At 59.1% G+C, this 20,029-nt stretch overlaps 4 protein-coding genes across 4 annotated transcripts in view; 1 reads left to right on the top strand and 3 right to left on the bottom strand.

The window, feature by feature from the left end:
• Positions 1-1,325: 1,325 nt before the first annotated feature.
• Positions 1,326-7,619, bottom strand: LOC123768031 (uncharacterized). Its single transcript, XM_045758291.2, has 2 exons — positions 7,591-7,619; positions 1,326-1,833 (listed from the first exon to the last, which is right to left on the bottom strand). The coding sequence occupies exons 1-2, from the start codon at positions 7,617-7,619 to the stop codon at positions 1,326-1,328; spliced, it is 537 nt and encodes a 178-aa protein (XP_045614247.2).
• Positions 7,620-9,295: 1,676 nt separating this feature from the next.
• On the top strand, positions 9,296-10,021 carry LOC138353549 (basic salivary proline-rich protein 2-like). The gene has a single exon (XM_069306727.1). It carries the CDS (start codon positions 9,296-9,298, stop codon positions 10,019-10,021), a length of 726 nt encoding a protein of 241 aa, XP_069162828.1.
• A 54-nt stretch (positions 10,022-10,075) lies between these two features.
• On the bottom strand, positions 10,076-11,035 carry LOC123768032 (uncharacterized). The gene has a single exon (XM_045758292.2). It carries the CDS (start codon positions 11,033-11,035, stop codon positions 10,076-10,078), a length of 960 nt encoding a protein of 319 aa, XP_045614248.2.
• Positions 11,036-15,752: 4,717 nt separating this feature from the next.
• Positions 15,753-20,029, bottom strand: part of LOC123748532 (serine/arginine repetitive matrix protein 1-like) — a 12,001-nt gene continuing 7,724 nt past the window's right edge. Inside the window, exon 3 of the mRNA XM_069306725.1 lies at positions 15,753-15,899. Within this exon, the coding sequence (XP_069162826.1) occupies positions 15,753-15,899 (147 nt within the window). The remainder of the gene's footprint in view (positions 15,900-20,029) is intronic.

Below are 20,029 nucleotides of genomic sequence, written 5' to 3'. Positions count from 1 at the left end.
GATTGGTTGGGTCTCGTCGAGGGGACTGGTCGGAGGAATGGTCGAGTGTCTGGTCGAGGGGCCTGGTCAGGTCTAGTCGGGGGGACTGGTCGAGTCTTGATCGAGGGGACTGATCGGTCTGGTCGAGGGGACTGGTCAGGTCTAGTCAGGGGGACTGGTCGAGTCTTGATCGAGGGGGGACCAATCGGGTCTGGTCGAGGGGACTGGTCAGGTCTAGTCGGGGGGACTGATCAGGTCTGGTCGAGGGGATATGTCGAAGGGACTGGTCGGGGGGACTGATCAGGTCTGGTCGAGGGGATATGTCGAGGGGACTGGTTGGGGGGATTGGTCGGGTTTGGTCGAGGGAACTGGTCGAGGATCAGGTAAAGGGGACTAGTCGGGTCTGTATGAGGGTCTGGTCCAGGGGATTGGTCGGGAATCTGGTCGAGGGGACAGGTCGGGGTTTGATCGAGGGGACTGGTCGCGACTGGTTGAAGGGACTGATCAGGTCTGGTCTAGGGAACATGTCGAGGGGACTGGTCGGGTCTGGTCGAGACTGGTCGGGTCTGGTCGAGGGGACTGGTCGGGTCTGGTCGAGAGGACTGGTTGGGAACGCCTATCCACACCTGGACACGCCTACCAACCCCCTGGACGCACCTACCCACCCCTGGGCACGCCTACCCACCCCCAGGCACGCCACATTTTTGGACTCTGCTAACGTATTTGGACACAATTTTCTTATCCTAGGAGATTCCCCCCCCCCCCATCAAGTGCTGAGAGTCTGCTGGGCGACCATCCGGCTCCTGCGTCCCAGTACACATTGTAAGCTGTATCAGGCGGAGTACCAGGTAGAGTGTGGCTCAGAGCGCGTCACATCTATCAGGTAAAAGGGTGGGCAGCCCTAATACTCTTGCTTCTGCCGCTTGGCTGACCCCAAACATGTAGGAATGTTGATTGGTATGTCTTAAGGATCCCAAGTATTGACCTCAGTGCTTGAAGCTAAGCTCTTATTTAATGTTTAAAGAATGGAAGAGTGTTGACCTTAAGTCACAACCAATTATATGTTTCGACACTCACTCTGGTCGAGGGTCTGGTCGAGGGGACTGATCAGGTCTGGTCGATGGGACTAGTCGAGGGGACTGGTCGGGTCTGGTCGAGGGGTTTGGTCGAGGGGTCTGATCAGGTCTGGTCGAGGGGACTGGTCGCGGGGACTAGTCGAGGGTCAGGTCGCTGGGACTGGTCGAGTTTGGTCGAGGAGTCTGGTCAAGGGGATTGGTCAGGGATTTGGTCGAGGGGACTGGTCCTGGATCTGGTCGAGGGGACTGGTCGCGGGGACTAGTCGAGGGTCAGGTCGCGGGGACTGGTCGAGGAGTCTGGTCAAGGGGATTGGTCGGGGATCTGGTCGAGGGGACTGGTCGGGGATCTGGTCGAGGGTCAGGTCGAGGGGACTGGTTGGGTCTGTTCGAGGGTCTGGTCGAGGGGACTGGTCGGGTCTGGTCGAGAGGGCTGGTCGGGTCTGGGCGAGGGGACTGATCGAGTCTGGTCGAGGGGGCTGGTTGGGTCTGGTCGAGTCTGGTCGAGGGGACTGGTCTGGGTCTGGTCGAGGGGACTGGTCGAGTCTGTTCAAGAATCTGGTCGAGGGGACTGGTCGGGTCTGGTCGAGGGGACTGGTCGGGGGACTGGTCGAGGGTCTTGTCGAGGGGACAGGTCGGGTCTGGTCGGGTCTGGTCGAGGGGTCTGGCCGGGTCTTGGTCGAGGGGGACTGATCGGGTCTGGTCGAGGGGACTGGCCAAGTCTGGTCGAGGGAACTGGTCGAAGGGACTGATCAGGTCTGGTTGAAGGAACTGATCAGGTCTGGTCGAGGGGACTGGTCGCAGGGACTATTTACAAATGGTCGGGTTTGGTCGAAGGCTTGTTTGAGGGTCTGGTCGAGGGGATTGGTCAAGTGTCTGGTCGAGGCTCTGGTCGAGTGTCTGGTCGAGGGTTTGTTTGAGGGTTTGGCCAAGGGGATTGGTCGAGTGTCTGGTCGAATGTATGGTCGATTGTCTGGTCGAGTGTCTGGTCGAGGTGGTATTGGTCACTTGTATGGTAACTCCCTGACCAGGTAGTAGTACCATTACAGTAATGGCTGGAGAGAACAGATGCCAGGAGAGATATTTACAAATGTTTACATGGAAAACCATCGGGGTTCAACAGTAGACAAAAACCAATCATATACTTCCGTTATGTAGGTGATATACTCGTTATATCCCTGACCCGGTAGTAGACAGCATCATTCTCAACACCGCAACACCATCATGAATCGCCGGTCTTTCTGTCCGTCTCTCTGTCTCTTTCTGTCTCTACCTGTGTCTCTCAGTCCCACGGTTTCTTAATCTGTTTTCTGAACTCACAAACGTTTCCGAATAATTCTGAGCACATGTAAGGTGATGAAGATGGGAAGGCAGACGAGTCTACACTACCAGGGAACACAACTACTCGCCGCTCACAAACAACAACATTTGCGAGTGGACTAGATTTGCGAGTGGACAAGATCTGCGAGTGGACAAGATTTGCGAGTGGACTAGATTTGCGAGTGGGCTAGATTTGCGAGTGGACAAGATCTGCGAGTGGACAAGATTTGCGAGTGGACTAGATTTGCGAGTGGGCTAGATTTGCGAGTGGACAAGATTTGCGAGTGGACAAGATTTTCGAGTGGACAAGATTTGCGAGTGGACTAGATTTGCGAGTGGACAAGATTTGCGAGTGGACAAGATTTGCGAGTGGACTAGATTTGCGAGTGGACTAGATTTGCGAGTGGACAAGATTTGCGAGTGGACTAGATTTGCGAGTGGACAAGATTTGCGAATGGACAAAATTTGCGAGTGGACTAGATTTGCGAGTGGACTAGATTTGCGAGTGGACAAGATTTGCGAGTGGACTAGATTTGCGAGTGGACAAGATTTGCGAGTGGACTAGAATTGCGAGTGGACTAGATTTGCGAGTGGACTAGATTTGCGAGTGGACAAGATTTGCGAGTGGACTAGATTTGCGAGTGGGCTAGATTTGCGAGTGGACAAGATTTGCGAGTGGACTAGATTTGCGAGTGGACTAGATTTGCGAGTGGACTAGATTTGCGAGTGGACTAGATTTGCGAGTGGACAAGATTTGCGAGTGGACTAGATTTGCGAGTGGACAAGATTTGCGAGTGGACAAGATTTGCGAGTGGACAAGATTTGCGAGTGGACAACATTTGCGAGTGAACTAGATTTGCGAGTGGACTAGATTTGCGAGTGGACAACATTTGCGAGTGGACTAGATTTGCGAGTGGACTAGATTTGCGAGTGGACAACATTTGCGAGTGGACTAGATTTGCGAGTGGACTAGATTTGCGAGTGGACAACATTTGCGAGTGGACTAGATTTGCGAGTGGACTAGATTTGCGAGTGGACTAGATTTGCGAGTGGACTAGATTTGCGAGTGGACAACATTTGCGAGTGGACAAGATTTGCGAGTGGACTAGATTTGCGAGTGGACAACATTTGCGAGTGGACTAGATTTGCGAGTGGACTAGATTTGCGAGTGGACTAGATTTGCGAGTGGACTAGATTTGCGAGTGGACAACATTTGCGAGTGGACAAGATTTGCGAGTGGACAAGATTTGCGAGTGGACAAGATTTTCACACTAACACCAGAGGCAAATATAATCGTCGTTTAGAAACCTAAATCCCGACATCTTCAAAGTGATGTAACCAACATGTGCTAGGTTATACTGGAGTCAGCAGCACAGGCATGGAATCCGCACCTTGTGGAGCTAAATCTCACATCCCATAGAGGGCGGGACATCCCTGTGATCATATCCCAGTAGGGCACTAGATAACCTAGAGAACCTCCGTGCTAGTGTTATCCTCCCAGTAGGGCACTAGATAACCTAGAGAACCTCCATGCTAGTGTTATCCTCCCAGTAGGGCACTAGATAACCTAGAGATCCTCCGTGCTAGTGTTATCCTCCCAGTAGGGCACTAGATAACCTAGAGAACCTCCATGCTAGTGTTATCCTCCCAGTAGGGCACTAGATAACCTAGAGATCCTCCGTGCTAGTGTTATCCTCCCAGTAGGGCACTAGATAACCTAGAGAACCTCCATGCTAGTGTTATCCTCCCAGTAGGGCACTAGATAACCTAGAGATCCTCCGTGCTAGTGTTATCCTCCCAGTAGGGCACTAGATAACCTAGAGAACCTCCGTGCTAGTGTTATCCTCCCAGTAGGGCACTAGATAACCTAGAGAACCTCCGTGCTAGTGTTATCCTCCCAGTAGGGTACTAGATAACCTAGAGAACCTCCATGCTAGTGTTATCCTCCCAGTAGGGCACTAGATAACCTAGAGAACCTCCATGCTAGTGTTATCCTCCCAGTAGGGCACTAGATAACCTAGAGAACCTCCATGCTAGTGTTATCCTCCCAGTAGGGCACTAGATAACCTAGAGAAACTCCGTGCTAGTGTTATCAAGGAAGTAAGAGAACTATGGCGAGATTGCACAGAACCAGCAGACACTTGAGGCAAGACTGAGACTAGGGACCTGATGTATAAAGAAGAAGTAATCAGGTCCCCCACACTGACCACCACAACACTGACGAAGGCAGCGAGGATCAACCACCTCAGCGACCCCACAACACTGTGTAGGGAAGGCAGCGAGGATCAACCACCTCAGCGACCCCACAACACTGTGTAGGGAAGGCAGCGATGATCAGCCACCTCAGCGACCCCACAACACTGTGTAGGGAAGGCAGCGATGATCAGCCACCTCAGCGACCCCACAACACTGTGTAGGGAAGGCAGCGATGATCAGCCACCTCAGTGACCCCACAACACTGTGTAGGGAAGGCAGCGGTGATCAGCCACCTCAGTGACCCCACAACACTGTAGGGAAGGCAGCGATGATCAGCCACCTCAGCGACCCCACAACACTGTGTAGGGAAGGCAGCGGTGATCAGCCACCTCAGTGACCCCACAACACTGTAGGGAAGGCAGCGAGGATCAGCCACCTCAGCGACCCCACAACACTGTGTAGGGAAGGCAGCGATGATCAGCCACCTCAGTGACCCCACAACACTGTAGGGAAGGCAGCGAGGATCAGCCACCTCAGCGACCCCACAACACTGTGTAGGGAAGGCAGCGATGATCAGCCACCTCAGTGACCCCACAACACTGTAGGGAAGGCAGCGAGGATCAGCCACCTCAGCGACCCCACAACACTGTGTAGGGAAGGCAGCGATGATCAGCCACCTCAGTGACCCCACAACACTGTAGGGAAGGCAGCGAGGATCAGCCACCTCAGCGACCCCACAACACTGTGTAGGGAAGGCAGCGATGATCAGCCACCTCAGTGACCCCACAACACTGTAGGGAAGGCAGCGAGGATCAGCCACCTCAGCGACCCCACAACACTGTGTAGGGAAGGCAGCGATGATCAGCCACCTCAGTGACCCCACAACACTGTAGGGAAGGCAGCGAGGATCAGCCACCTCAGCGACCCCACAACACTGTGTAGGGAAGGCAGCGATGATCAGCCACCTCAGTGACCCCACAACACTGTGTAGGGAAGGCAGGGAGGATCAGCCACCTCAGCGACCCCACAACACTGTGTAGGGAAGGCAGCGATGATCAGCCACCTCAGCGACCCCACAACACTGTGTAGGGAAGGCAGCGAGGATCAACCACCTCAGCGACCCCACAACACTGTGTAGGGAAGGCAGCGATGATCAACCACCTCAGCGACCCCACAACACTGAGGAAGGCAGCGATGATCAGCCACCTCAGTGACCCCACAACACTGTAGGGAAGGCAGCGATGATCAGCCACCTCAGCGACCCCACAACACTGTGTAGGGAAGGCAGCGATGATCAGCCACCTCAGCGACCCCACAACACTGTGTAGGGAAGGCAGCGATGATCAGCCACCTCAGTGACCCCACGACACTGTGTAGGGAAGGCAGCGATGATCAGCCACCTCAGTGACCCCACAACACTGTGTAGGGAAGGCAGCGATGATCAACCACCTCAGTGACCCCACAACACTGTGTAGGGAAGGCAGCGATGATCAGCCACCTCAGTGACCCCACAACACTGTGTAGGGAAGGCAGCGATGATCAACCACCTCAGCGACCCCACAACACTGTGTAGGGAAGGCAGCGATGATCAGCCACCTCAGCGACCCCACAACACTGTGTAGGGAAGGCAGCGATGATCAACCACCTCAGCGACCCCACAACACTGTAGGGAAGGCAGCGAGGATCAGCCACCTCAGCGACCCCACAACACTGTGTAGGGAAGGCAGCGATAATCAGCCACCTCAGCGACCCCACAACACTGTAGGGAAGGCAGCGATGATCAGCCACCTCAGCGACCCCACAACACTGAGGAAGGCAGCGATGATCAGCCACCTCAGCGACCCCACAACACTGTAGGGAAGGCAGCATCGCTGATGGAAAACCTTAACCATGTACAGAACACAATACACATATCCTAGTCAGACATAGCCATAGAAAAGAGTAACCAAGCCATAGAAAGGCCTAACCAAGCCATAGAAAGGCCTAACCAAGCCATAGAAAGGCCTAACCAAGCCATAGAAAAGAGTAACCAAGCCATAGAAAGGCCTAACCACGCCATAGAAAGGAGTAACGAAGCCATAGAAAAGAGTAACTAAGCCATAGAATGGCCTAACCAAGCCATACAAAGGAGTAACCAAGCCATAGAATGTCCCTAACTAAGCCATAGAAAGGCCTAACGAGTCACTGAAAGACCTAACCAAGCCATAGAAAGGCCTAACCAAGTCATATAATGGCTTAACCAAGCCATAGAAATCCGTAACCAAGCCATAGAACTTCTAAAAATAAGGCCAGAATGTGTGAAGCTAAAGAACCACTTAAGGACTGCATGGATAACCAGAACCTTCAAGACAAGAGATATCACGTCTGGGATGCTGCTATCACGGCATGCTGCTATCTGGGGATGCTGCTATCTGGGGATGCTGCTATCACGGCATGCTGCTATCTGGGGATGCTGCTATCACGGCATGCTGCTATCTGGGGATGCTGCTATCACGGCATGCTGCTATCTGGGGATGCTGCTATCACGGCATGCTGCTATCTGGGGATGCTGCTATCACGGCATGCTGCTATCTGGGGATGCTGCTATCACGGCATGCTGCTATCTGGGGATGCTGCTATCACGGCATGCTGCTATCTGGGGATGCTGCTATCACGGCATGCTGCTATCTGGGGATGCTGCTATCACGGCATGCTGCTATCTGGGGATGCTGCTATCACGGCATGCTGCTATCTGGGGATGCTGCTATCACGGCATGCTGCTATCTGGGGATGCTGCTATCACGGCATGCTGCTATCTGGGGATGCTGCTATCACGGCATGCTGCTATCTGGGGATGCTGCTATCACGGCATGCTGCTATCTGGGGATGCTGCTATCACGGCATGCTGCTATCTGGGGATGCTGCTATCACGGCATGCTGCTATCTGGGGATGCTGCTATCACGGCATGCTGCTATCTCGGCATGCTGCTATCTGGGGATGCTGCTATCACGGCATGCTGCTATCTGGGGATGCTGCTATCACGGCATGTTGCTATCTGGGGATGCCGCCATGTCGGTATGCTGCTATCTGGGGATGCTGCTATCACGGCATGCTGCTATCTGGGGATGCAGCTACCTGGGGGATGCCGCTATCTCGGCATGCTGTTATCTGGGGATGTTGCTATCTCGGGTGGAATATTCTCCACTTCCACACCTCCACTTCTAAGGCCGCCATAATCACAAAGCTAAAAGCAAACGGAGATTCTTCACTTCCCACCATATAGCTACTCGAGTACAGTGTAACACCCGAGACCTCCCCCCCCCCCCTAAAGAGTTCACACCCAGGGAAGCCTTCTCCAAGAGGTCAGCCCAGATGACCTCCGGTTTATCTTGTATATTGATTAAAAATTCCTGGGTTAGTCTTAGTCAGCATAGTTTCAAGTATGTAATATTTCAGGCAAGGGAATTAGACTCCAGATTCTTATGTGTAAATATCCCTGGATCCCCCCCCTTTTGGCCAGGTCAGAGGTCAGTCACACATGTAATTAATAACTCCTCTCTTGAAGAGTGTATGGTGAATGTCAAACAAGCTTTTTGAAATATTTCTTGAGTGTTTGTACACTCTTGGTGGGTAGCAACAGCAGATCTCCCCCTCCCCCTGTGGGGGTTGTATATAGAGGTCCTGTAGGGACTTAAAAAGACAGAGTGCGGTACACCGGGATCGAGAGCGGGTCTGTGAAGAACATCTCAGCCAGGGAGAGACAGATAGCTTAAGGTAATGTGTGTGATCTCTGAGGTTTTGTTCCATGTCCAAATTTCTTAACTTTTTGCCAGTGTTAGAGTAGGATTTATAAGTGGTGATTGACATAATTTTGGTCTCAATAAACTCGTTAAATTTCCCGTCTGTGTCAATTGTTGAATCCTCTTAGCCTTTTGGATATAGTGGCTGACAACCGTTTTCAAAATTAATGACGGTCATAGAAAGTACTCTCCTAGTCAAGCAATGTTTCTTGCCTCGTTGCTTGATATAGTTTCAATGGTCAAAGGCAGATGGTGGCAGCGTATTTAATCCTTGTGTTAGCATTTCCTTATTGGCAGTGTACCTTTGGTTCCGGTGTAACCATCATATATCAGCTCATAACAGTGTTATCAAGTGCAACCGATGAGGAAGTGTTACTCAGGATAAGTAGTGGTACATTATAGTGGTGCATTTTAGTGGCGGTGTTACAATTGGGTGGTGTTACAACAGAGGCCTCAGTAAAACTCCAACACCGGTTCTCCTTCCAGCGAGGAGCCTCATATGACACACCAGACGAGCCAGATATGTGACACACCAGACGAGCCAGATATGTGACACAACAGACGAGCCAGATATGTGACACAACAGACGAGCCAGATATGTGACACAACAGACGAGCCAGATATGTGACACACCAGACGAGCCAGATATGTGACACAACAGACGAGCCAGATATGTGACACAACAGACGAACCAGATATGTGACACACCAGACGAGCCAGATATGTGACACAACAGACGAGCCAGATATGTGACACACCAGACGAGCCAGATATGTGACACAACAGACGAGCCAGATATGTGACACACCAGACGAGCCAGATATGTGACACACCAGACGAGCCAGATATGTGACACAACAGACGAGCCAGATATGTGACACACCAGACGAGCCAGATATGTGACACACCAGACGAGCCAGATATGTGACACAACAGACGAGCCAGATATGTCCCACAAGGAACCCTCCTCGCCAGGGGACCACAAGCCTCACGGGCCCTCCTCGCCAGGGGACCACAAGCCTCACGGGCCCTCCTCGCCAGGGGACCACAAGCCTCACGGGCCCTCCTCGCCAGGGGACCACAAGCCTCACGGGCCCTCCTCGCCAGGGGACCACAAGCCTCACGGGCCCTCCTCGCCAGGGGACCACAAGCCTCACGGGCCCTCCTCGCCAGGGGACCACAAGCCTCACGGGCCCTCCTCGCCAGGGGACCACAAGCCTCACGGGCCCTCCTCGCCCGGGGACCACAAGCCTCACGGGCCCTCCTCGCCAGGGGACCACAAGCCTCACGGGCCCTCCTCGCCAGGGGACCACAAGCCTCACGGGCCCTCCTCGCCAGGGGACCACAAGCCTCACGGGCCCTCCTCGCCAGGGGACCACAAGCCTCACGGGCCCTCCTCGCCAGGGGACCACAAGCCTCACGGGCCCTCCTCGCCAGGGGACCACAAGCCTCACGGGCCCTCCTCGCCAGGGGACCACAAGCCTCAAGGGACCCTCGCCAGGGGACCACAAGCCTCGAGGGCCCCTCACCTGGACCAGCGGGCCAAGAATGCGGGCCACCTGGACCAGCGGGCCAAGAATGCGGCCCACCTGGACCAGCGGGCCAAGAATGCGGGCCGCCTGGACCAGCGGGCCAAGAATGCGGGCCGCCCGCCTGGGACAACTTTTGAGTGACTACCACACACCAGGTTATTATTAAACACCATTAATATTCATCACTTCCAGATATCAAAGGTTCCCGTTGGCCTGAGCGGACATGAGCGGGCATGAGCGGGCCTGAGCGGACATGAGCGGGCATGAGCGGGCCTGAGCGGACATGAGCGGGCATAAGCAGGCCTGAGCGGACATGAGCGGGCATGAGCGGGCATGAGCGGACATGAGCGGGCATGAGCGGACATGAGCGGGCATGAGCGGACATGAGCGGACATGAGCGGACATGAGCGGGCATGAGCGGGCCTGAGCGGACATGAGCGGGCATAAGCAGGCCTGAGCGGGCATGAGCAGGCCTGAGCGGACATAAGCGGGCATGAGCGGGCATGAGCGGGCATGAGCGGACATGAGCGGGCATGAGCGGGCATGAGCGGGCATGAGCGGACATGAGCGGACATGAGCGGGCATGAGCGGGCATGAGCGGGCATGAGCGGGCCTGAGTGGACATGAGCGGGCATAAGCAGGCCTGAGCGGACATGAGCGGGCATGAGCGGGCATGAGCGGACATGAGCGGACATGAGCGGGCATGAGCGGGCCTGAGCGGACATGAGCGGGCATAAGCAGGCCTGAGCGGGCATGAGCAGGCCTGAGCGGACATAAGCGGGCATGAGCGGGCATGAGCGGGCATGAGCGGACATGAGCGGGCATGAGCGGGCATGAGCGGGCATGAACGGACATGAGCGGACATGAGCGGGCATGAGCGGGCATGAGCGGGCATGAGCGGACATGAGCGGGCATGAGCGGACATGAGCGGGCATGAGCGGACATGAGCGGACATGAGCGGGCATGAGCGGGCATGAGCGGGCATGAGCGGACATGAGCGGGCATGAGCGGACATGAGCGGACATGAGCGGGCATGAGCGGACATGAGCGGACATGAGCGGGCATGAGCGGGCATGAGCGGGCATGAGCGGACATGAGCGGGCATGAGCGGGCATGAGCGGACATGAGCGGGCATGAGCGGACATGAGCGGACATGAGCGGACATGAGCGGACATGAGCGGGGGCACTCAGCCCCCTGCGACTAATAACTGTGTAGCTGTCGAATGTCTGCCCCCTTCCCCCTCCCTCCCTGGGGTCCGGGGGGGGGGCATATATCCCCATCTACCCCTCAGCCCCCACCTCTGGGGCTGGTCAGCTGGGGGCCACGCTCGTGGTCCTCCCCTCTACCCCTCAGCCCCCACCTCTGGGGCTGGTCAGCTGGGGGCCACGCTCGTGGTCCTCCCCTCTACCCTCAGCCCCCACCTCTGGGGCTGGTCAGCTGGGGGCCACGCTCGTGGTCCTCCCCTCTACCCTCAGCCCCCACCTCTGGGGCTGGTCAGCTGGGGGCCACGCTCGTGGTCCTCCCCTCTACCCTCAGCCCCCACCTCTGGGGCTGGTCAGCTGGGGGCCACGCTCGTGGTCCTCCCCTCTACCCTCAGCCCCCACCTCTGGGGCTGGTCAGCTGGGGGCCACGCTCGTGGTCCTCCCCTCTACCCTCAGCCCCCACCTCTGGGGCTGGTCAGCTGGGGGCCACGCTCGTGGTCGCACCAATTATAATGCTTGACGATTGTGTATATTATTGAAGCAAGAGGCTCCATACTAATGGTATGTTGTATGATGTATTGATCTGCGGGGGCCAGCAGCCTCGTCTGCCCCGCCGTCATCATTGTCTGCTGTATGACACAGCACAGAGAGAGAGAGAGAGAGAGAGAGAGAGAGAGAGAGAGAGAGAGAGAGAGAGAGAGAGAGAGAGAGAGAGAGAGAGAGAGAGAGAGAGAGACAGAGAGAGAGAGAGAGAGAGAGAGAGAGAGAGAGAGAGAGAGAGAGAGAGAGAGAGACAGAGAGACAGAGAGACAGAGAGACAGAGAGACAGAGAGACAGAGAGACAGAGACAGAGACAGAGACAGAGACAGAGAGAGAGAGAGAGAGAGAGAGAGAGAGAGAGAGAGAGAGAGAGAGAGAGAGAGAGAGAGACAGAGAGACAGAGAGACAGAGAGACAGAGAGACAGAGACAGAGACAGAGACAGAGAGAGAGAGAGAGAGAGAGAGAGAGAGAGAGAGAGAGAGAGAGAGAGAGAGAGAGAGAGAGAGAGACAGAGACAGAGACAGAGACAGAGACAGAGACAGAGAGAGAGAGACAGAGACAGAGACAGAGACAGAGACAGAGACAGAGACAGAGAGAGAGAGAGAGAGAGAGAGAGAGAGAGAGAGAGAGAGAGAGAGAGAGAGAGAGAGAGAGAGAGAGAGAGAGAGAGAGAGAGAGAGAGAGAGAGAGAGAGAATCAATTATCTGTTACTGTGCCTGTGTGTTTGTGTGAGTGTGTGTGAGTGGTAGAGGCGGGCATGAAGGGTCCTCCTGGTGGTCCGGGGAGCAACAGCTAATATACACTCTCAGAGAACACACCACCATTACCGCGTCAAAGCTGTCTACAGTGGCTCTAAACCAAGATGAACGCCGCGGCCGCCGTAAATCACTCAACAAAGGGAAGGGAGTGTGGCCGGATAAGGCCAGAGCCGGACTCTTCCACAGACCAGCTGTGGCCAGATCTCTCGCCCCAACCTGCCAGCCTTTCTGGCCCGGCCAACGGACCTCTTTCGACCGTACGAATGGCAGGTTTCTGGCCACCGTACAGCATGCAGGGCACTGGTAGGAAAGTTAGAGCCCAGTGTCACTGGCGGATATTACCTGGCACTGACAGCTGTGACACTGGCGGATATTACCCGTCACTGACAGCTGTGACACTGGCGGATATTACCCGTCACTGACAGCAGTGTCACTGGCGGATATTACCTGGCACTGACAGCTGTGACACTGGCGGATATTACCCGTCACTGACAGCTGTGACACTGGCGGATATTACCCGTCACTGACAGCTGTGTCACTGGCGGATATTACCCGTCACTGACAGCTGTGTCACTGGCGGATATTACCCGTCACTGACAGCAGATGTGCCACCTTAGACAGCTGGTCAGGTGAACCACCTGTTCCTGTATTAAGCAAAGAATAGAACAACAATCCGATTTATTTAGGCCTAATCACAGGTATTCAAGGCCTAACAGCGACATACTAAATATGATACATTTATACATTGACCAACGACACTTTAGGCTAGGCCTAGAGGGATTTGGCTGTCGCTTTCTTAAGTTGTTTTCTTTCTATACTTCATATTTTCTTAAAGAGTTCAATGCAAGAAAATGTCGATGTAAAGTGTCTCTAAGCCCTTTACTATGTACTAGGAACAAGACTGTCCTCAACTCCTTCCTTCGTCAGAGTTGAGAGCGAGATGTGAGACGACTCAAGTCTCCAGCTAGCGTCCAGAACACGGGTTGGTAGTCTTCTATTTATGAACACCATCAATGTCATCAAAGTTACGACCATGGCCAAACTCCGTGGACAGTCAGAAGTTAGCAAGCTCATCACCAGGTGCGCTGTTGTGTGGTTGTGGCTCTACCAGTCACAGTTACTAACAGAGAGAGAGAGAGAGAGAGGCACTTCACATAGTGGTCCAGGTGGCAGGGGAGCAGCACAACACACACACACACAACATGGCCTCTGGATACTTGTGTCTCCCTCGGCCACATGTTTCATGACGTCACTCTCACGCCCCTCCCGCGCCCCACACCCCCTCCAGCCCCACCCACACCACCTCGACCCTCTAAAACAAGCAAGACGCCCACAAACACGACCTGTCCCCAGCACCCAGGGCGGCCTAGTAGGGTGGACCTGGGGCGCCTCCCGGGAACATCAGACGCCCCCGACATGTTTGGGGGAGGGAGTAAGTGGGGGGGGGGGGAGTGGTGGGCACACATACGGCCAGACAGGGGTCCAGACATCCACGCTACTGGTGTCAAGATTGCTGGCTCCATACCCTTCCTGGGGCCCGTAAGCAGCTACCAGTGATGCTGGCTCCATACCCTTCCTGGGTCCCGTAAGCAGCTACCAGGGATGCTGGCCCCATACCCTTCCTGGGGCCCGTAATCAGCTACCAGTGATGCTGGGCCCCATACCCTTCCTGGGGCCCGTAATCAGCTACCAGTGATGCTGGCCCCATACCCTTCCTGGGGCCCGTAATCAGCTACCAGTGATGCTGGCCCCATACCCTTCCTGGGGCCCGTAAGCAGCTACCAGTGATGCTGGGCCCCATACCCTTCCTGGGGCCCGTAAGCAGCTACCAGTGATGCTGGCTCCATACCCTTCCTGGGGCCCGTAAGCAGCTACCAGTGATGCTGGGCCCCATACCCTTCCTGGGGCCCGTAATCAACTACCAGTGATGCTGGCCCCATACCCTTCCTGGGGCCCGTAAGCAGCTACCAGTGATGCTGGGCCCCATACCCTTCCTGGGGCCCGTAATCAGCTACCAGTGATGCTGGCCCCATACCCTTCCTGGGGCCCGTAATCAGCTACCAGTGATGCTGGCCCCATAACCTTCCTGGGGCCCGTAATCAACTACCAGTGATGCTGGGCCCCATACCCTTCCTGGGGCCCGTAATCAGCTACCAGTGATGCTGGGCCCCATACCCTTCCTGGGGCCCGTAATCAGCTACCAGTGATGCTGGCCCCATACCCTTCCTGGGGCCCGTAAGCAGCTACCAGTGATGCTGGGCCCATACCCTTCCTGGGGCCCGTAATCAGCTACCAGTGATGCTGGGCCCCATACCCTTCCTGGGGCCCGTAATCAGCTACCAGTGATGCTGGCCCCATACCCTTCCTGGGGCCCGTAAGCAGCTACCAGTGATGCTGGGCCCATACCCTTCCTGGGGCCCGTAATCAGCTACCAGTGATGCTGGCCCCATACCCTTCCTGGGGCCCGTAAGCAGCTACCAGTGATGCTGGCCCCATACCCTTCTTGGGGCCCGTAAGCAGCTACCAGTGATGCTGGCCCCATACCCTTCCTGGGGCCCGTAATCAGCTACCAGTGATGCTGGCCCCATACCCTTCCTGGGGCCCGTAATCAGCTACCAGTGATGCTGGCCCCATACCCTTCCTGGGGCCCGTAAGCAGCTACCAGTGATGCTGGCCCCATACCCTTCCTGGGGCCCGTAATCAGCTACCAGTGATGCTGGCCCCATACCCTTCCTGGGGCCCGTAATCAGCTACCAGGGATGGCAGAACTAAACACTATGATCTCTGGGAGGCTACAGGAGGCGTCGTTCTCTCCATTATCACAAGAGAAATGTTACAGAATCTGTCATATAATATTTTTGGTCAGAGACATAATGCACATAACAGATGAAAGCTGAAGCCTCACCTGGCACGGAGGTCGTCCCGGCCTACCTGGGACGAGCACGGAGGTCGTCCCGGCCCACGTGGGACGAGCACGGAGGTCGTCCCGGCCCACCGGGGACGAGCACGGTGGTCGTCCCGGCCCACCGGGGACGAGCACGGTGGTCGTCCCGGCCCACCTGGGACGAGCACGGAGGTCGTCTCGGCCCACCTCGGGGTAAGCGGTTCTCTAACCTGCTACAAATTGATTGTTGATGACTAGCAGTGTGGGCCATTACCTGAGCCTCCGCCACACAAAAACCCACCAGAGGCCGGGGCAGGAGAGTGCGGTGGGCCGCGGTGGCCCGCTTATACTTCCATATAGTTATGGCCCGCCATCACCCACCCATATGGCCGCTTTTCCACACTTCGCGGCCCACAGACATTACATTCGGCCCGTGGAAAAGACGCAGTCCACTGCCCCATGGAAAGTCTCCTCCACCTGCAAAAACTAGGTAGCAACTGACGTATACGGCATGCCAGCGAATTCCTCAGATTTCTCCGGGAGGCTGCGGTGGGCGGCAGCGGCGGGCGGCAGCGGTGGGCGGCAGCGGTGGGCGGCAGCGGCGGGCGGCAGCGGTGGGCGGCAGCCGCCCCGCTAAGCAACCCACCAAAAATGTAAACATCTGCCCATCCGTAGACAATATTATGAGATATCACAATGGACTCACTTCTCTGTCAACTGGTGTAATGTTTAGGGTGATTATGTGAGAGTTGTGAGTGTTGAGTGGCGAGCCCCAGACCCCGCCGGGGCCGCCTCAGACCCCGCCGGGGCCGCCCCCAGACACCGCCGGGGCCTCCCCCAGACCCCGCCGGGGCCGCCCCCAGACACCGCCGGGGCCTCCCCCAGACCCCGCCGGGGCCGCCCCCCACACCCCGCCGGGGCCGCCCCCCACACCCCGCCGGGGCCGCCCCCCACACCCCGCCGGGGCCGCCCCCCACACCCCGCCGGGGCCGCCATTCACACCCCGCCGGGGCCGCCCCCAGACACCGCCGGGGCCTCCCCCAGACCCCGCCGGGGCCGCCCCCCACACCCCGCCGGGGCCGCCCCCCACACCCCGCCGGGGCCGCCCCCCACACCCCGCCGGGGCCGCCCCCCACACCCCGCCGGGGCCGCCATTCACACCCCGCCGGGGCTGTCCCCCACACCCCGCCGGGGCCGCCCCCCACACCCCGCCGGGGCCGCCCCCCACACCCCGCCGGAGCCGCCCCCCACACCCCGCCGGGGCCGCCCCCCACACCCCGCCGGGGCCGCCCCCCACACCCCGCCGGGGCCTCCCCCCACACCCCGCCGGGGCCGCCCCCCACACCCCGCCGGGGCTACCCCCCACACCCCGCCGGGGCCGCCCCCCACACCCCGCCGGGGCCGCCCCCCACACCCCGCCGGGGCCGCCCCCCACACCCCGCCGGGGCCGCCCCCCACACCCCGCCGGGGCCGCCCCCCACACCCCGCCGGGGCCGCCCCCCACACCCCGCCGGGGCTACCCCCCACACCCCGCCGGGGCCGCCCCCACACCCCGCCGGGGCCGCCCCCCACACCCCGCCATGGCCGCCCCCCACACCCCGCCGGGGCCGCCCCCCACACCCCGCCGGGGCCGCCCCCCACACCCCGCCGGGGCCGCCCCCACACCCCGCCGGGGCCGCCCCCCACACCCCGCCGGGGCCGCCCCCCACACCCCGCCGGGGCCGCCCCTGGCGCTCTGCGATTGGCTCCTGGACAATTACCGGTGGTGACAATCAGCATGAGGCGCCGTCACACACACACACCTTCACACTACTCGCAACAATTATAGACCAAGACAAAATACATTGAGAGTGGAGGGGGGGGAGGGGGGTAGTGAGGAAGGAGCTCCAGGACCATCCCGCCAGCGGGTCCACGTCCCCTGGCAGCCGCCACTGTCATATTCACCCCACACACAGGGAAACCCACTCCCCCGCAAGTGCGTTCCCCAGCGGGTGCGTTCCCCCGCAAGTGCGTTCCCCAGCGGGTGCGTTCCCCAGCGGGTGCGTTCCCCTGCGGGTGCGTTCCCCAGCAAGTGCGTTCCCCAGCGGGTGCGTTCCCCCGCAAGTGCGTTCCCCAGCGGGTGCGTTCCCCAGCGGGTGCGTTCCCCAGCGGGTGCGTTCCCCAGCGGGTGCGTTCCCCTGCGGGTGCGTTCCCCTGCGGGTGCGTTCCCCAGCGGGTGCGTTCCCCTGCGAGTGCGTTCCCCTGCGAGTGCGTTCCGCGCGAGTGCGTTCCCCTGCGAGTGCGTTCCCCTGCGAGTGCGTTCCCCAGCGAGTGCGTTCCCCTGCGAGTGTATTCCCTGCGAGTGCGTTCCCAGCGAGTGCGTTCCCCTGCGAGTGCGTTAACCTGCGAGTGCGTTCACCCCGTGAGTGCGTTCCCCAGCGAGTGCGTTCCCCTGCGAGTGTGTTCCCCTGCGAGTGCGTTCCCCAGCGAGTGCGTTCCCAAGCGAGTGCGTATTTCCTGCGAGTGCGTTCCACTGCGAGTGCGTTCCCCTGCGAGTGCGTTCCCCTGCGAGTGCGTTCCCCTGCGAGTGCGTTCCCCCGCGAGTGCGTTCCCCGCGAATGCGTTCCCCAGGGAGTACGTTCCCCCGCGAGTGCGTTCCCCAGCGGGTGCGTTCCCCCGCAAGTGCGTTCCCCAGCGGGTGCGTTCCCCAGCGGGTGCGTTCCCCAGCGGGTGCGTTCCCCAGCGGGTGCGTTCCCCTGCGGGTGCGTTCCCCTGCGGGTGCGTTCCCCAGCGGGTGCGTTCCCCTGCGAGTGCGTTCCCCTGCGAGTGCGTTCCGCGCGAGTGCGTTCCCCTGCGAGTGCGTTCCCCAGTGAGTGCGTTCCCCCGCGAGTGCGTTCCCAGCAAGTGCTTTCCCCTGCTAGTGCGTTCCCCTGCGAGTGTCCCAAGTCAGGTCACCACAGGTGTGGGGTGGCAGCAGCAGCAGCAGCAGCAGCAGCAGCAGGGTGGCGGGACACAGGTGTGGGGTGGCAGCAGCAGCAGCAGCAGCAGGGTGGCGGGACACAGGAGTGGGGTGGCAGCAGCAGCAGCAGCAGCAGGGTGGCGGGACACAGGTGTAGGGTGGCAGCAGCAGGGTGGCGGGACACAGGTGTGGGGTGGCAGCAGCAGCAGCAGCAGCAGGGTGGCGGGACACAGGTGTAGGGTGGCAGCAGCAGCAGCAGGGTGGCGGGACACAGGTGTGGGGTGGCAGCAGCAGCAGCAGCAGCAGGGTGGCGGGACACAGGTGTGGGGTGGCAGCAGCAGCAGCAGCAGGGTGGCGGGACACAGGTGTGGGGTGGCAGCAGCAGCAGCAGCAGGGTGGCGGGACACAGGTGTGGGGTGGCAGCAGCTGCAGCAGGGTGGCGGGACACAGGTGTAGGGTGGCAGCAGCAGCAGGGTGGCGGGACACAGGTGTAGGGTGACAGCAGCAGCTGCAGCAGGGTGGCGGGACACAGGTGTGGGGTGGCAGCAGCAGCAGCAGGGTGGCGGGACACAGGTGTAGGGTGGCAGCAGCAGCAGCAGGGTGGCGGGACACAGGTGTGGGGTGGCAGCAGCAGCAGCAGCAGCACCAGGGTGGCGGGACACAGGTGTGGGGTGGCAGCAGCAGCAGCAGCAGCAGCTGGGTGGCGGGACACAGGTGTGGGGTGGCAGCAGCAGCAGCAGCAGGGTGGCGGGACACAGGTGTGGGGTGGCAGCAGCAGCAGCAGGGTGGCGGGACACAGGTGTGGGGTGGCAGCAGCAGCAGCAGCAGCAGGGTGGCGGGACACAGGTGTGGGGTGGCAGCAGCAGCAGCAGGGTGGCGGGACACAGGTGTGGGGTGGCAGCAGCAGCAGCAGGGTGGCGGGACACAGGTGTGGGGTGGCAGCAGCAGCAGCAGCAGCAGCAGCAGGGTGGCGGGACACAGGTGTGGGGTGGCAGCAGCAGCAGGGTGGCGGGACACAGGTGTGGGGTGGCAGCAGCAGCAGCAGGGTGGCGGGACACAGGTGTGGGGTGGCAGCAGCAGCAGCAGGGTGGCGGGACACAGGTGTAGGGTGGCAGCAGCAGCAGCAGCAGGGTGGCGGGACACAGGTGTGGGGTGGCAGCAGCAGCAGCAGGGTGGCGGGACACAGGTGTGGGGTGGCAGCAGCAGCAGCAGCAGCAGCAGGGTGGCGGGACAAAGGTGTGGGGTGGCAGCAGCAGCAGCAGCAGCAGGGTGGCGGGACACAGGTGTGGGGTGGCAGCAGCAGCAGCAGGGTGGCGGGACACAGGTGTGGGGTGGCAGCTGCAGCAGCAGCAGCAGCAGCAGGGTGGCGGGACACAGGTGTGGGGTGGCAGCAGCAGCAGCAGCAGGGTGGCGGGACACAGGTGTAGAGTGGCAGCAGCAGCAGCAGGGTGGCGGGACACAGGTGTGGGGTGGCAGCAGCAGCAGCAGCAGCAGCAGGGTGGCGGGACACAGGTGTGGGGTGGCAGCAGCAGGGTGGCGGGACACAGGTGTAGGGTGGCAGCAGCAGCAGCAGAGTGGCGGGACACAGGTGTGGGGTGGCAGCAGCAGCAGCAGCAGCAGCAGGGTGGCGGGACACAGGTGTGGGGTGGCAGCAGCAGCAGCAGCAGCAGGGTGGCGGGACACAGGAGTGGGGTGGCAGCAGCAGCAGCAGCAGCAGCAGCAGGGTGGCGGGACACAGGTGTGGGGTGGCAGCAGCAGCGGCAGCAGGGTGGCGGGACACAGGTGTGGGGGTGGCAGCAGCAGCAGGGTGGCGGGACACAGGTGT

Source organism: Procambarus clarkii, chromosome 58, assembly GCF_040958095.1.
Source record: "Procambarus clarkii isolate CNS0578487 chromosome 58, FALCON_Pclarkii_2.0, whole genome shotgun sequence".
Lineage (NCBI taxonomy): Eukaryota > Metazoa > Arthropoda > Malacostraca > Decapoda > Cambaridae > Procambarus > Procambarus clarkii.
This window is presented reverse-complemented; position numbering and strand designations above follow the sequence as displayed.

What these genes read in the sequence shown, in the direction of transcription:
- LOC123768031 (XM_045758291.2), bottom strand. Translation starts at nt 7,619, where the DNA reads ATGGCGGCATCCCCAGATAGCAACATGCC. An exon ending in TCCCCAGATAGCAACATGCC is followed by an intron (nt 1,834 to 7,590) that starts GTGATAGCAGCA and finishes CCCCTCGACCAG; the next exon opens with ACCTGATCAGTTCCTTCAAC.
- LOC138353549 (XM_069306727.1), top strand. Translation starts at nt 9,296, where the DNA reads ATGTCCCACAAGGAACCCTCCTCGCCAGGGGACCACAAGCCTCACGGG.
- LOC123768032 (XM_045758292.2), bottom strand. Translation starts at nt 11,035, where the DNA reads ATGTCCGCTCATGTCCGCTCATGCCCGCTCATGTCCGCTCATGCCCGC.